Raw genomic sequence first — 16,697 nt, 5'->3', positions numbered from 1 at the left:
CATAAGGATTTCTCTCTTTATTTGGGAAAAGCAACCCTATAGCAGGTGCTGCCATGAGAGCCACAGTTGGGAAGAGCCAAGCATGGAGAGCTCAGGTGGCGACTTTGCTGAGAGGGGGAATTTTGAGCAGAAGGTCTGCAGGCTCACTAAGGGACTCTGTGTGAACCTGTCACACAGTTCTGTGTTCTCACCCTCAATCTAAGGGCAATTCTCAGAGAAATAAAATAAACATTCATCTTAATCCTCCTTTATACAATGAAGGATGATTTTCTTACTGGGACCATGGTTTCTTTATCTGCTCTTGAAGCAGCTGCCATGATGGAACAACCAGGTACCTCTGCCAAAATTTATAGAGCTTCGATGACACAGGAAGGCTGGATTTTTGGTTTTTCTTCCAGGGGTGGGACAACTACAGAAAGCAATTTCTTTTTTTCCCAAGAAGAGCAAGCGAACCAAGGAGAAGAAATGGTGAGAACTCTCCAAATACAGTCATGATTAAATACAGCCAGTTGTTATCCAGCACTCTGTCCACACAACCAATAGCAAGAACAACCAATCATTGCTTCAAATGTTTTCTATTTGTTAGCAAGCCCTGCAAAGAGGAAGGACTGTCTTGTAAAAGAGTTGGCAAAGCTGGCACGTGGTGTGCTATTTGACCGGGGGTTTTGCAGGCAGCAGGGGTCCCAGGCAGTGGCTGGCAGAGCTGGTGCAGAGGGCAGTGAGATGTACAGCAGTGATGCTGGGGACTCCCAGTACCCAGTGTGTCTCCTCAGTGTGTGAATACAGCAATCCTGAACTCGGCAAAATAAACTGCTACTGAGATATGCTCCATATAACAGCTGGATTTGGACAGGTGGAAAGGCGGGATTGAGATTCGGATCCACAAAGCAAAACCAAAGAAATGTGTTCTTTTACATTAGAAACTGTATCTATGAGATGCCTCACAGACAGTTCCCAGGAAAATGATCAAAGGACATGATCACTACCTCTCGATATTTGCAAAGAACATTTTGCCATTGGTCTCACACTTATAAACTCCACGGGAGTCAGAGAAAAGATGCAGAAAGCCCCACAGAGCTTGACATTTAAGGTTTAGATTGAGCAGTGCAGAGGTTCTCAACTCCATGATTTTAACGCTGTCTGTGTGACACACAGAAGCAACATCACCTATTAAAACCAAACCTCATCACATCCCACTGCTTTCAGACAAATCTGATCTCTCTGAAAGACAACTTGCCCAGCAAATGCCTCTGACCATCAGAAAAGAGTTGGGAGACCACACTAGCATGACTCAGACTTGAGAACTTTGCAGTTACTCCTCAGTTTGGATTCAGCATGAACTGAGTTGGTCTCACTTGCAAAAATGAATTTCCTTGCCTAGAAACATGTCTTGCAGGTGAGGTATGAGGAAGGTGCCCATGTACCTGAACAACAGGTATATGTAGTTTTATGTCTGTTATTATGACGGCCATAGACATTGTGTTTAAGATATTCTGTCCCGAAGCATTCCCAAACTAAAAGCAAGACTACACAGAACAGGTGATGGAACTACATGAGGCCAATTGAGAACTTCAACAAGAAAGCAAATATTTGCTTATTGGTGATAACTGAAACTGTAAGTAAAGGATGCTCTCAAAGCTTGTAATTTGGAGTGTGTGTTACCAGTTTGTTTTAAGTACTACCTGAGGAGAAAACCTACTTTAGCTTATGAAAGGAAAAAAAATAAGAAGCACCTTACTTCTAGTTAAAATATTCTGCAGTGCTCTGAGTCCTACATCCCTTATGTAAGGACATGTGAATGTTAAACTGAATATGAATCTTATGTGCCTACAGGAACTTCCTTATGCAGGATGCAGAAAAGGCAGGTGACCATTGCTACTGAGTCATTTGGTCTTTCCCTGGCCTCCAGTCAGCTGTGGTCTGAGGAGTCTGGAGCAGACACAAAATGCAAATTAGCAATAAAGGGTACAAGTACAGTAGATCAGTTCAGATGCCAAAACTGGTGATACTGTTACAGCTTATGATTTTTCCATTTCAACAGCAGAGCTGAGAGTGGTATAACAAATTCTCAGATGATCCCCGGGGAAATTAGTTAGTCCAATTCCCCAGGATTCTTTTTATAAAAAGTCACCCTCAGTGCCTATACACTATAAATAGTTATCTGTAACACCAGCAGGGAGATATTTTTTTAATACATGTTTTTTGTTGACTGTGCTGTAATTTCTAAAACAGCTTATTCCACAATGAATGTAAAAACACAAGCTGCAGTTTTATTAATAATTTCATTCATGAAAACAAACAATCTATGCATCACATGTGGCTCTAAGTTAAAATTAAGGTCTCAGTATCACAAGCAGAGCAACATCTGAACAGTCAGAAAACAGATAAGTTCATAAAAATGATGCCAGTAATTCCAGTCTCAAGCAGAGTGCCATCTTAGGATAGCAAGCACCATTGGACTTCGTCCACCATGTCTGTATCTCTCTTGTACTGAGGAGCCGAGCACTGGACACTGCTCCAGGTGTGGCCTCCCCAGTGCTGAGCTGAGGGGAAGAATCTCCTCCCTTGATGTGCTGGCAGCACTTTGCCTGATGCAGCCCAGGATACCAGTACCTGTCAGGGCAGCGAGGGCACTGTGCTGGCTTACGGCCAGCCTGGTGTCCACCAGGATCCCCAGGTCCTTTTCTACCAATCTCCTTCCCTCTGGGTGGTCCCCAGCATGTACTGCTGTGTGGGGCTGTTCCTCACCAGGAATGCAGGACTCTGCATTTCTTCTTGCTGAGCTTGCTGAGCTCCACAGTCTTCTTGAGCCCGTTTCTCCAGCCTGCCAAGGCTATTCAGGGTGGCAGCACAACTGTCCAGCCACAACGTGCCCAAAGGTTCTGCCATCAGCAAACTCGCTGCAGGTACACTCTGCTTCACCATCCAGGCCACTAATAAAGAATTCTAACAGGACTAGAACCAGTACAGACCCCTGGGGCACACTGTTAGTTACTGGCCTCCAACTGGACTCTGTGCCACTGACCACCATGCCCAGAGCATGGCCATTGGGACAGTTTTCAGTCAGCCTCACTGTCTGCTCATCCAGCCTCTTACAGAACAGTTTGTCTATGAAAAGCTATTGAGAATCATTATACAAGACTCTCTTGACCTTCTCTGAGATTACTTTTGTGTATACCTTTGTGAAATGAAATCTTTAGTCACAAGATTGTTTAAAATGTACATTCACAATTTACCTATTCCCCATCCTCAATATTATGGAAGTTGAAGCACAGTGTGTAAATTGAGCTTAGAAGGTGAAATAGTTTTGGTTTCTTTACGAGCTATTATTAACTTCATTATTTATAAGTCTCTTTGTTGTAATGTTCTTCAGCTGAAGGTTATTGAACTGTAACTTCCTATCACAGCATCTCTAATTAGGCTATCTTTTCCCAACACGTTTACGAAGTGTGGTAAAGAATGAACTCTCTCATCTGCTTCTCCTGTTTTGCACTGTGCTGCTACAAATGAGTGAGCTCAGGGGTCTCAGGCCTATAAATGCTTTTTTGAATCAGGACAGAATGTTTGATATTATTCTCTAAGTTCCACCTTTTCTTCTCTGATGACAAAGGCTGCTGTCTAACAAAAAAGAGAAGATTTGTCATCAGAGACAAATTGTTGACATTTCTGTTTTCACCAAGAAAAAAATGAAGAGTCTAGTATGATGACCATCTGGCTTTCAGCTGAACCTCTCTGAATGTCTTTTGGTTGTTTAGTTCTTACTGTGTGTTTACAGATTTTGCTGTAATATATCCCTGATTAATTTACTTCTCTGATGTATTAGCTAGTTTCTTTGAGTCACTCGATAGCTGCTGTTTGTTTAGAGAGGTGAGAAGTCCACTTAAAGGTAGGATATGCCTAAAATGCCTTGAGGATACTCTGTGCCTCTGGCTATTTTTATGTCTTGGACATGACTTTTGTGGTGGTCTTGAAAGAGCCTGGTGCATGAAGGCTCCTGCTATGATTTTGTCTCAGCAGATTTTGCCTTTAGAGGAGACTTGTCACCATTAAATTGAAATGTCTCATTGAAATCTCCCATTCTGAAAATTTTGAAATAAAAAGTTTATCATTGTCTTGTTACTTTACATGGAAGAACCTGATGCCTTCACATGTTTGTTTTCTTCACATACTTGAATGTCCCTTTCCTGATATTTCCAGAAGGAGCTATTATACACATCACTGGATTGGTGGATTTTATTTAATTTAATAAGCAAATAAAAGCTAAATGAGAAAAAAAAATTACTAAATATATATCCTACTTGGGTAAGTGAAAAGTAGCTCAGGATCTGATCCTGTTAACTCTACTGACAATTGTGCAGCATCTGAAATACATGATACTACTTCCAAAAGAAGAGTAACACTTAAGGTGAATCAAGGTGACCTTTAGTAAGAACAAGTATCTACAGTACAGGGGAGCATGAGCCTTCCCACTCTTGTTAAGCCACCAGGGATTGCCACTGTCATCCAGAACACCTAGAGCAGCTAATAACGTTAACAAAATGTATGATTGAGTTTTCTGCTGTATTTTAAAAGAGAAAGGCAGGCACCTAAAATAATTTCCTCACCCACCTGGTAATTACTTCTAACTTTTAAAGCCCCAGACTTACATCTTGTGTGAGGTCGTTCACACCTCTGCAGAACATCACTTGGTGTAACACCTCGTCCATTCAGATGGCATTAAAGGATTAGGGTATGGAAAATTGCTCCCCAGCATGGTTTTTTTTTTCATAATTGGCCTCTCTGCCTTTCCTTGAAGCAGTAACACGACAGATTGATGGCACGCAGAGCTTTTGTTTTCTGTGGCAACAGCAGCTCAAGAAAAAGGCCACTGTTTGCTAGCCAGAGCACCTATGACAGCCCTGACATAACCATAACAACAGCAATGTCAGCCAGAAAGCCTGGAAAATGTGCACACTGAGTATGGTGTGCCTTTGAAATAGTATTTACTATTTATTTGTTCCTTAGTCAGGAGGGATGCACATCCTTTTTCTGCTTGTTAGGAGACAGCAAAGCCAGACTAAAGAGCTATCCCTGGGCACAAATTTTAATCTAGATACTGGGAATACAGCTCAGGATGATTACCACGAATTTGAATTCACATAAGCTGTCTTATCTCCATTCCTGTTTATTAGTTGCAGAGCTGCCTTGGCTTGCTAAGCCACATAAGGAGTACACGCAGGGAGTCTGCACCCACGGTCCCAGACCCTACAGATGCCTCCTCCTTGCCTTACCAGAAGTTATCCTTCACCAGTCCCCTGTGAAAGAGAGCCACCTTTGTCTCAAACAAAACAACCATTTCCAATCTGTCCACAGACCTTCCCTGTGCAAAGCGCGGAACAAAGATTACTTGCAGGAGCTCTGTGCTTTCAGAATTTAAGGGCACAGAAGAACGCTGGATAATTTATTCTGATCTTCTCTGTATTGCAAGAATTTCACCTTTGTAACCTGATCTGCAATTGATGTTTTTCTTTTGATTAAAGTAAAATCTGTTTAGCTGAGGGCTAAACAAAAGGGCACTGAGCTTTCAACTGAAAATGTCTAAAAGCACAAAATCCACTAATTTTCTTCCTAGCCTGTCCCAGTAATGAATCACCTTGGTATTAAATACTGGCATATAGTTTCCCATATGAATGTATAAGCATCCAGCTTTTATCCATGCATCATCCCCCTGCTTATTGTAAAGGTCTTTCAGATGATATAGTTCTTCTCCCCTCATAAAAAACTCACTTGTGTGCCTAATCCACTCACCTTCCTTCCAATAATTTAAATCAACTGAAATGTTCAAGTTTCTTATTGTGTGGCATTTTCCCCAGGTGCCTAAGATTTACAGGGCTTTAGCCGTCTCCCAATTTTTCAAAACACCATGAAAAACATAAATGTGAGGACTGACTGCAGTATTCTAGTGTCAGTCTCACCAATACTGCATACAGGCCCAAAAAAGTCTTCCAGCTTCTTATTAACACTCCCCGGCTTAGACATTCAAGGAGGGCATTAACCCTTCTGACTTTATGCTGCAATAGGAATTTAAGGCTGCTTGTACCCTAAATATTATTTAGAGCCTCATTTTGGGAACCAGAGTCCCTGCTTTTATATGAGTAAGCCTGCATTCATCTTTATTGCAAAATTTTGCATTTGCTATGAAAATGTGCTCCTTCTAATTGTTCCAACTTACCAAGAAATCCAGGCTTCTCTCATATGCGTGCTCTATTCTCATTATTATCCTGTTCCACCCAAAAAACATTATTATCCTGTTATTATGAATCCCTATTTATGTTAGACCATTAGTAAAAACATGGGGTTCCTAAACACTCATAATTCTTAAAGCAATAGTTCAGCTCTCACTTAAACCTGGGAACAATTACACACTAAACATATCTCAGTTTTCAACAGTAGAATATCCCTTGTACTTAGAATTAGGATACTGGAGCCCTGATGGTTAATTACAGTAAAAGGCATGTGCTTTAGAAATGATATATTGAAAAAACGTTATTAGGATAACATAATGTGAACTAGTCCCCAATACTACCATCCTCAAATTTTGAATCAGAAAAAGCCCTTGAAATAAAGATCTGATAATAAATCATATATCAGTGAACATACCAAATGTTTTCTTTTTTTTCCTGGCTGCTCCTGAAGGAGTCTGATTCCAAATCAAACTCCTCAGCTGAGATGTAACCTGAGCAGACCTCGCAAGCAGAGGTTGGGTTTAACTGTACACAGGGTGCTCAGTGAGGTGCAGGGGTCTTTCTGGAGCAGCTGGATCCATTTTCCATCACCTTGCATTTTACTTTCAAGGTGACATAACAGTAAATGCCTCTGGTCTGGGGATGATCTCCCTCTTTCCTGCTTGTGGCAGTAGGGCAGAAGCCATCCAACTCCTGGGCGACAGCACGTGGGAAGAGCTGCTTCCAGGAGGGCTCAGCCTTCAGCCCAGAGGCAGCACTTCATGGGGTGAAGTACTGTCTTAGTAGCTGAAGTTCACAACCACATGAAAATTTATTCTTTATTTATTTGGGTTGGGAAATGAGCCCAAACATTTAATTTCAAGATTGGACTTGGGTAAAACTAGAGAGGACATGACTTCTTCAACACGCCCCCAACCCCAACTCCTCAGGTTGCATTTCAGCACGTATGTGAAGAAAATGTGAATGTCCTCCTCTACCATTTTTCAGATGAGCCGTCACTGGCCTACATACAATTAATCCTAGGGAAGTGAACTGCTTGCACAAAAAAGGGACTAAACCCTTAGGAAATCTGATGAACTAAAGAATAAACAAAATATCTCTAAGACTTGATTTTCAAGGGCATGAATCATCCACAGCTTACACTTGAGAATACTAAGCAGGTCTGAAAATTGGGACAATCACTCTGTTTCTGCTGTTAAATTGCTGCCTAAGCTTCCTTGGCCTTTACATCACCCTATAGCATCAAAATACTTTAGATATGGTTTTTACACTGGCACACTGAGAGTTCATTCAAATTGTTAAAGTACCTTTAGGGAAAACTGATTTGTTAGCTCTAAACTTAACCTCAAAACATTAAACCAGAAGAAAGGCTGGTTTTTATCCCCAGAGTAGCTAGTTTGTCATCTGGTTAGACGTTATTAAACAAATCTGGTGGGCAAGGCTATCTGCTGGTGTGAACTGGCTAAGCTGTGTTAGCAGGGCAGAGTTTGGCCCAATCTTGCCTCAGTTTTAAGTGACATAATGCTTTCTGTGCTCTACCCAGCCAGCCCTCCACATCATATATACTGAACACAATACCTGTGTATCTGCTGGAGTGATTTTTCCCGACACCTATCCTGAGGAGACAAGAATGCAAAACACGCTCTACCCCAAGAAAAGCTGCACTTACCCGATCCTCTTCTTCCCTGACATCTGGCATGGTGCTGATGCAGAGGCTGACAGCAGTGATGGCAACAAAAGAGATTGAAATACAAGCAAAGATCTTGCCTGGGATCCCTGAGTGGGGGTTCTCCACCATGTCCCTGAGCTTTCGCATGCACAAACTCAGTCGGCTGCTGTCCTGGAAGGCACATTGCGTAGCTTCATTGAATACCATCTCCCTTTCAAACAGCCTGGCCTCAGCTGCCTCTTCCTCTTTCTGTCGCAATCTCTTTTTACAGCACCACTCCAGGTGGTCCTCTTCTATCCCCCAGTACACAAGCTCCTCCTGGAACGAAAGAGCACACATCTCCCTGAGAAGCCTCAGCTTCCCAGCTGTCAGGAATGTCATGATCGTTCTGAAGGCACTAGGATTACGGTCAAAAAAAAATTCATTGCAGCTAACATCATAATCATCGCAGATGTCCATGATCTCATCGTAATTGTTGCAAGATTTTAGCTTCCCAAGCCTGGTCAAGGGGCAGTTCTCCAAGGTGGTCCAGGGAATTTTGTACTTAATACCACCTACATTGATGATCACAAACCTGGACCGGTCATCCAAGCGAGCTAAGCAGCACAGGTCTTCTCCAGGATGCAGGAGTTTGGCCTTTTTGTAGAAGAATCCTTTCTTGGTTTGTACTTCACACAGGTTTTCCAAGTTGTTGAAGGAGCGGGAGCTGAAGTCAGGATCTGCATTCCCAGTGAGCAATGCCATTTCGTGGTACATCTGTTGAGTCCATAGGGAGGTTGAGGCTACCCAAACAAAAGCAGCTGGAGCTTGACCAGAAAGTCTATCTGTAAAACAGAATTTTAAAATTGCAAGAAAAGTGGGCCACTATTAAATGATAACAATTCTATCCTCTTCCTCCCAAGAAACTCTTCTCTATGGCGTTCCTTCTTCCCCCATTATTTTAGGACTATCTTTGCTTGATAGTTGCCTGGGGAAAGAACTTACACTACAGTCAGGTCAGAAGCCATGCTGTAACTCCTAGAGGATTTAGTTAGTAGAAACAAAACCAGTGTATTACCATTTTTAGAGGTTCAAACCATATCCTGGACATCAATGCATACTAGAAGAGAAATCTAATCATGTAGATAAATGGCAATTTACAGTTTAGCAACTTAATAAAAAAACTTAGTTGCAAACAGTTTTTTGATTATTTTGGCTCATCTACATTATGTTCCTATTACAAAAAGCCTATAGGGTGAGGATAAAATGGATACTTACAGTACAGTCAGAAATGTGATGAGTAAACAATGTGGGTAATTCCCAACCTAAATTCACCAAGCCTAGGTAGCAATAGCAATGAATATTTGCGAGCTGAGGGCATGCTGGGGCTGAGCTGAAACCAGAGCTTGCCTGGGAGCCTGTAACTGCTGGAAGCTCTGCTGTGGGCTTGGCTGCAGTTGTGGCCAGGGTTCCAAGCAGCCTGTCAGCAGCTCTGAAGCAGGAGATCAAACTCAGAATTAAGCTGAGCTGGAAGTGACTCGGTTGCTGCTCTTACTTCTGGATAGCTCAGAACACGACTGGTCACATTTAGAAGGAATTATGTATAATTCCAGGATTTAATTTGTGCCTCTTGCTTATCCCTCCTTTACCACACCACAATCCACATTGCTTCCTTACTTTCTCTAAAGCCCATCACATGCATTCTTCAAAGCTGTCTCTCTAAAGCAATACTGGGATGTCTTGAAATGCTGCCATGTAATCACATTTGTGAATCACCCAAAACTTCCTGAATTGCTCAAATATGAAGTAGGAAATAAGAAGTCAGTGTAGGATGACTGGGTCTCCACACAAAGACCTGGGCTGAGGACGGATGCAGTGATGGGGAACAATTTTAAGCAGAGGATGGAGAAACTGAGAAAGAACTGACTAGTGAAGGATAAACTGACATTTTTGATGACAGAATGGTAATTGTGAGGCAGTAAATCCATAATTTATAAGCAACATTCTCCAATTCCCTCTGAATCTCGTGCCTCAGCCGGGAGAGAACAACAAACAAATGGGTGCTAGGAAAAGCTGGAGAGCATACACACTCAAACACATTCCCAGAGGAGCAACTTCCTTTATCTTTAATCGGATCAGCAACTCTTACCTCATTAAACTTAGTCAAAATGATCTCTGACAGAGACTGGTGAATACTTTTAGTCACAGCCTTTAATCACCCTCTAAACATTTTTACCAACCACTCTCAAACAACAACACTGCAGTGACAGTGGTACTTTTGCTTCAACATTCCTGTGAGGATCCAGTCCCTGAATTTCGGACCAACATTTATATCAGATATTTTACAAAGCCAGAGAATGATTAAGTGCAAAAAGCTACAGTCACCCAAAGATACTTTTCAGCACCGTGAAAATTTCAGAAGAACTAATGATGCCAAAATCTCTACAATTTCACTTTGGGGGAGAGAAATAATTGTTTAAACATCCGTTTCTACAGGGCAACATGAGCAACAGAGAAGAGCTCGTTCATCTGGCTGAGGGCCAGTAAAGGGCAACACGCACACTAATGAATGGGTGCTTTTACAGCACAGGCTTGAGTGCAGCTGGGATTGCAAATACCATTACTGTCACAGTGAGAGCGCACTGTCAGCACGGCATATGCTTTAAGGATTTGGTCTCTTGTTGCTTTCTCTTGGTAAAGATAAAATATTCACTGTCACTACTGAGGGCTCTGCACTTTTGTTTTCATGCCTCACTTGTTCCACAAGTCAACATACTAAAAGGAGTTTACATTGTTTTGACATCAAGGCCAGGATTTATTTTTTTCCTCTCCCCCATGTAGCAGGTTGTTGCATAAAGGGGCTAGATAGATTTCACAGAACTGCTTTGAATCTAATCTTACATTCACTTCTTCCTCCTTCTAAGCAGCAGCTAACTCAATGTGAAAATCTGTAAGCATGTTGTTTGCTACAAAATCTATGAATTACAGAGGGTTAGTCTTTTATTTTGTGGATATTAAATGATGTTGCTTAAATCTAAAGCTTAATAACACAGCTTTTTTTTTTTTTTTTTTTTTTTTTTTTTTTTAAATCATCAGTGGATGAATAGAAAGCAAGAAAAAAGTAGTTACAAATTAAAGTTGTCTATGATTTCACAGGTTGATTCTGGACAGTGCAGGCAGCACCAGAGGCTGGAGTTCAGTAACTAAAATGAATTTCTGACATCACAGTTCAACATCCCAGAATCCATAATATCTGGCAGCATTTGTTTTGGAAATCTCTTATTTAATATCAGATTAAAAGATAAGCATGTGAAGACAGTTGTATTTATTATTCTCCTTGGCACTTCCACCTTGTGATCTGACTGTCCAAGACTGGGCTCAGATGTCAGTGGAACAGCTTGTGGTGCCATTTTAACTCTCCTATAGAAAACCAAAATATTGTGGGCTCCCAATTTGGCATCTATTCTGAGAAGTAAAACAAGCCTGGAAGGTCTGCTTCTGATCTTATGTGCATGGAATGTATCATGACTTTCACTAAATATTAAAGGGTGTTTCAAAATTATGTAGGTCTTAAAATACTCTCAGCATGCCAGGGTTATCTAATGTATGCACATGCCTGCAGTAAAGCATCCCATTGAAGATTAACATTAAAAGCCAATACTTCCAGAAATGATACTACATTATCATCCAGTTGGCATTTCTACTATTTAATCTGACACATGGGTGCATAAAAGACTATTAAAGCACAGTCTGGAATAAGTTGCCCATCACAAGGATGAAGGACAGAATTTGACTCTCTATTTGATAAATTTGAAGTGCTGTGGGAGAAATGCTGTATGAATATTTCAGTTTGAGGGTCATATACAGGGTGGGTCATACGTTGTGTGGATTCTTTCTTTTTTTTTAAGTATAATCCAACAATTTGTATTCACTAAGAAGTACTTTATTTGGCCATCTGTGTATGCACACGTGTATGTCTACACACACACATAAGTACAGCCACACTTTGTCAGCAGCAAACAGCTGAGATCTTCACAACACAGGTATTTCTTATCAAAGATTTTAAAGATTTAATAAATGTCAGAAGCACACAACTGCCTCATGTTCTTCTTTTTGCTGAATTATTTCCTCAGTGGAGAAAAGGCTATTTCCCTGCTTACTGCCTTTTCACTTTGCCTGCTCCCAGAACTTCTCTTCACATCAGCATTCCTCATTATCCCATTCTATCAGTATTGCTGCATCTAAGTCATATGTGATTCCGCATGAGGTTCCCCTGGTCTCAAGTTTCCTTGGGTAAGAATGAAAAATGGGGTAAAATCATCCCTACCAAGAGGCTGAGCAGCCTGGCAAGGAGAACTTCAAAACAGTGATGAAAGGGAGGCAGTGGTGGAGCAAAAACTGCAGGGTGCCACGGCTGGGGAGCCCTCGTGAGGAAGGGCAGCCACATAAAGCCTGTGCACATAAATGAGGGTACAGGAAAATGTCATGGGCAGAGCACTCACACCTTCTCTGAGAAACCACCCTGAGCAGGTGGCTCTGAAGGGCCTGTGGACAAAAGCAGGCAGCCAGGGGTGGAAAAAAGGGAGAATTCAGAGGTCTTTGTGCAGTTGCGCAGAAGAAAACTGTTGCTCTGAGGGTGGTCAAACACTGAAAGAGAATGCTGAGAGGTGGTAGAGGCCTATTTTTGGGGATATTCAAAACCCATCTGGACACAGTCCCGAGTAACCTGTTCTAGCTGATGACATTTTGAGCAGTGGCAGATAAATCAGATGAACTCTGGAGGTCCCTTTCTAATTGAACTACTCTGTGATTTTGGGAACAGTCTCTTTTTAACTGCTGCTGTAAAATGACGAAGTATTGGAAGTTTACATTTGGGCTACAGTAGCAAGAGGAAGCTGTGAGACCTTTTAGCAATTAATGTTTTAAGATTTCCTTTGTGAAATGAAACACATTTTGACAGAGAACAGGTAATTTAAAGCCACAAACATGAAACATATATTAGCGTGACCACAATATATTTTCTCTCAATTCCAATGAGAGTTGAGTCAGTGAATCTGTTCTGCAGTGCTCAGCCATTTCTAGTCAGGGATGTGCTGAAACCTGGCATTGCTGCCTGGGACCAAAGCAGTTCCCACTTCTTACTATGATGTGATTTATAAACCACAGCACACACAATCACTTTAATTCTAAATCTTACACGTGCAAGTGACCTTCCATTTGGTGATATTACAGCTGATAGTGTGGACAAAGAGGTTTAGGAGATCCATGTTACTCTTGTACTTATTACAATCCAGTCGAACTTGGACTCCCAGTAATAAATCCTTGCCAGTCACTGCAAAAACATGGAGAGGAGAGCACCTGCCCATGAAGCTTACAAAATGCAAAACAGATGGGGTGAGAGAAATACACATATTTAAAAACAAAACAAAACAAACCCCAGCAAAACAAAACTGAAAAGGGGACTGGGAGGATGTGGTAAAACAGATGAAGTTAAGCCTAGAATGCAGACCCTACGGGATATGGGGAATAAGCTTCTGAGTTTGTCCACACCGAACAGGATTATGGCTCCCTACATACTCATTATCACAGAATCATAGAATCATTTATGTTGGAAAAGACCCTTAGGGGATCCCCGAGTCCAACCATTACCCTGACACTGCCAAGTCTGCCACTAAACCACATCCCAAAGTGCCACATCTATGGTCTTTTAAATATCTCCAGGAATGGTGACTCACACTTCCTGGGCAGCCTGTTCCAATGCCTGACCACCTTATCAGTGAAGAAATGCTTCCTAATATCAAATCTAAACCTGCCCTGGCACAACTTGAGGCTGTTTCCTTCTGTTCCGTCTCTTGGTACTTGGGAGAAGAGACCGAACCGCACCTCGCCACAGGATATTTTCAGGGGAACTCAAACTTGGACACAGACAAATGTTACATATTTCTGTATTTATGGCAAATAAACTTTAATATCCCTAACCTCCTAAGCCCCTGCTTAGGGAAGGCAGTAGCTCAAGAAGTTGAAAAGGTACTAGAATTTTGAACAGCCCTTCATTTTGTCTGTTCCTCATCAGAGTAACAGGAAGTGGTGACATCACCTTACACATCCAGCTGAGATGTCCCCATCTAACAGAGACAGAAGGGTTTCTTCTATAGGTGTGGAGCACAATAACCAAGATAACCTTCTCCAGAGAGTGTTTTCGGAGCTTTGAGGAGGATGCTGCATTAGTCAGTCCAAGAAGCCCAGAAGACTCATGCTGTAATGAAGGCTGCAAAACTCAGCATGTGAAGCTGGACATTATTTCATACTCTGAGTGTACAATTTCCTTAATATTTTCATTAATTCAGTGGAGGAAAAAAGTAATAATTTTCTTCTCTGAACATCCCTCATCACATTTAGGCCACACTACATAATTAGCTGAAACAATTCAATTTTTTAAATGAAAAAATTAGCTTGACTCAACATTAATTATTCTGACACACACACATATTTGTCTCCATCAGACAGATTATGAGTTATCTCGTGTCATTGCACTTGTGTCATGGATTGACTCTGGCACAGTGCCAGTGCTCTCCATGAAAGGTGTATTTTCCAAAATGGTCATTGTGAGATGTGACCCAGGAACAGAACAAAGCAGGCTCTAACTTGGGAATGGAGGAAAAAAAAACTAACACTTTATTAATCTACACAGACACAAAAAGGAAGGGGAAAACTACACACACAAACAATCTACACTAGAACACTTTTGAAACACTCTTCTTCCTCCCCCTAGTCCTCTAATATCCAAATCCCCTCTAACACATCAATTCTCAATCCAATACCCTCTTTTCACACAAGCACCCCCCAGTCCATCAGGAGAGAGAAGCCTCTCTCTTGCACCATAGGCTTCCCCCGGAAACACAGTAGAACTTCTGTGCTTCCATGTCACACACGGCAGCTGCTCGAAGAGAAATCTGCTATGGTGACTATCTTCCTTCTATGTCCAGTGCTCTCACCACTGTCCATGGATCCACACTACTCCTTGGGCTCTTTTTAAGAATGCTTTTCGCCTAGTTCTAAGACGTGGCCGCCTCCCACCATTTGGGACACCTGTCCCCCCCATATTCACTCCCCTGGGGCCTGGGGCTCAGGAACGGAGATTCTTCGCTGAAGGCCGAGAGTTCTAACACACCCTCCCCTTCAGTCTCTGTTCTTTCAGCTTCTCCTCGCGGCCTTATCATTCCTGGCGTCTGGCCAACCGCCTCTCCCAAGGTGCAGTCTCTGCATTAATGGAAGAACCTGGCTTCACCCGTGGCTATGTCAGAGGAAAAGTCCGGCCCAAAGCCACTCTAATCATCTCTTCTATTTCGGGTGCTCTATCTGCTGGCATTCTTTCACTTACTCAAACTTTTTTCATCTTTCCTATCCTTCATCCCTTCTCAATTTCTAGCTGAGGAGGATTAGTGTTTTTACAGCTTCTATTGTTTCAACACTAAAAGGGTTAAAAGCACAGCCTGTCCTGGCAGCGGCTGGGCACCTTGCCCACCCCTTCTCCTCCCGACCGCTTTATCCTTCTCTCCGGGGGGGGGCTGCCCAAACCATCCCAGGAACTCCTCCACCTCTGCATCTTGCAGCAGCTCTGGCTTTCCCTCTCTCAGGCTGCATGGCCTCCCCCCTCCCCCACCCAGACACAGCTGGGGGGGGAAGAGGTCCGATCCGCTCACCTGCCAAAGAGGAAGTCTCTCTGGGAGTGCTTTGCTTTTAACCCCTGTGTGTTCTCAGAAGCGTATCCAAGTCCCCAGTGGCCACACCAGGTGCCAATTTAAAATGTGGCCACTGATTGGTTTGACCATAACTTCCCAAAACTTCACTTCCGGGTCAAACCACGACAACTTGCCAGAGTTCTATAGTGAAAGTATTAACATTGTGACATCTTTAAGAAATCAGGGATTTGGTTGAACTACCTATGTGAAGCTATGGGATCTTTACCGGTATCTTCGTAGCTAAACCCAATTTTGTTCTGCACATCCACCAGCTTTTGGTGCCCATTTATCTTTGTACCCTAAATAGCATCAAACTATTATTTCTGTGAAGCTATTTGCTCACTTCAGTTGCACAGCAGACAAAGGCAGATGAGCTAGGTAAAATACAGACAGAGGATGAACCGCTTACTTCTGCATTCTACTCAGAATTACAGAATTCTCTTGAGGCTAGCAAGCTTCAAGATTCCACAAAGGTCTTTAAACATGTATTTCACTTAAAAAGAACTATAAATAAAAAACCAAGCAGAGACTGCAAGGATTAGGCAGAAAAGTTTTCCCCCCCAGAATTATTACTACTTACAATAAAATAGAGCATCATGTTCAAACAATGCTTTATTTGTTTAGGTGAATTAACCCTCAGTTGGTTACCAGAAAAACAGGTTTGTAAAATGTGCTTTCACCCTCAGTTCATATTTCCTGAACAAGTGAACAGACTCCAAATATGCATCAAGTGGATGAAAGGGAAGGTACTTCAGAGCAGAGCTGTACCTCCCAGACTCTGGAAAGATTAGATTGGACATGGAGATTTGTTTGATCCAGTTCCTGTTAACTGCAACCTTGGATTAAGCATACAGCATCAGGAGCCTAAAATTAAAATGTGTTCTGTCTGCACTTGCTTGGTCAGAGATTGAGCCCTGTGAACACAGTACCTTTGACCCTTACTGGCAGCTACTAGATGGTGAAATTTTTATTCTTCCATGAATCACACACAAGTTTATTTTAGGAGCTTTACTGATTAATCCTGTTAGTATCCCATTAAATCAGCCAGTCAGATAAGGTACTATGAGTTAGTTGCCAATCTGA

General features: G+C 42.1%; 1 protein-coding gene across 1 annotated transcript in view; it reads right to left on the bottom strand.

The window, feature by feature from the left end:
- The window catches only part of KCNG2 (potassium voltage-gated channel modifier subfamily G member 2), a 53,587-nt gene that overhangs the window by 14,871 nt on the left and 22,019 nt on the right, over nucleotides 1-16,697 (bottom strand). The window contains exon 2 of the mRNA XM_041464317.1: nucleotides 7,894-8,717. Within this exon, the coding sequence (XP_041320251.1) occupies nucleotides 7,894-8,649 (756 nt within the window). The 5' untranslated portion in view covers nucleotides 8,650-8,717. The remainder of the gene's footprint in view (nucleotides 1-7,893; nucleotides 8,718-16,697) is intronic.

This window comes from Pyrgilauda ruficollis, unplaced genomic scaffold (genome assembly GCF_017590135.1).
Source record: "Pyrgilauda ruficollis isolate IOZ18807 unplaced genomic scaffold, ASM1759013v1 scaffold178, whole genome shotgun sequence".
Classification (NCBI taxonomy): Eukaryota; Metazoa; Chordata; class Aves; order Passeriformes; family Passeridae; genus Pyrgilauda; species Pyrgilauda ruficollis.
This window is presented reverse-complemented; position numbering and strand designations above follow the sequence as displayed.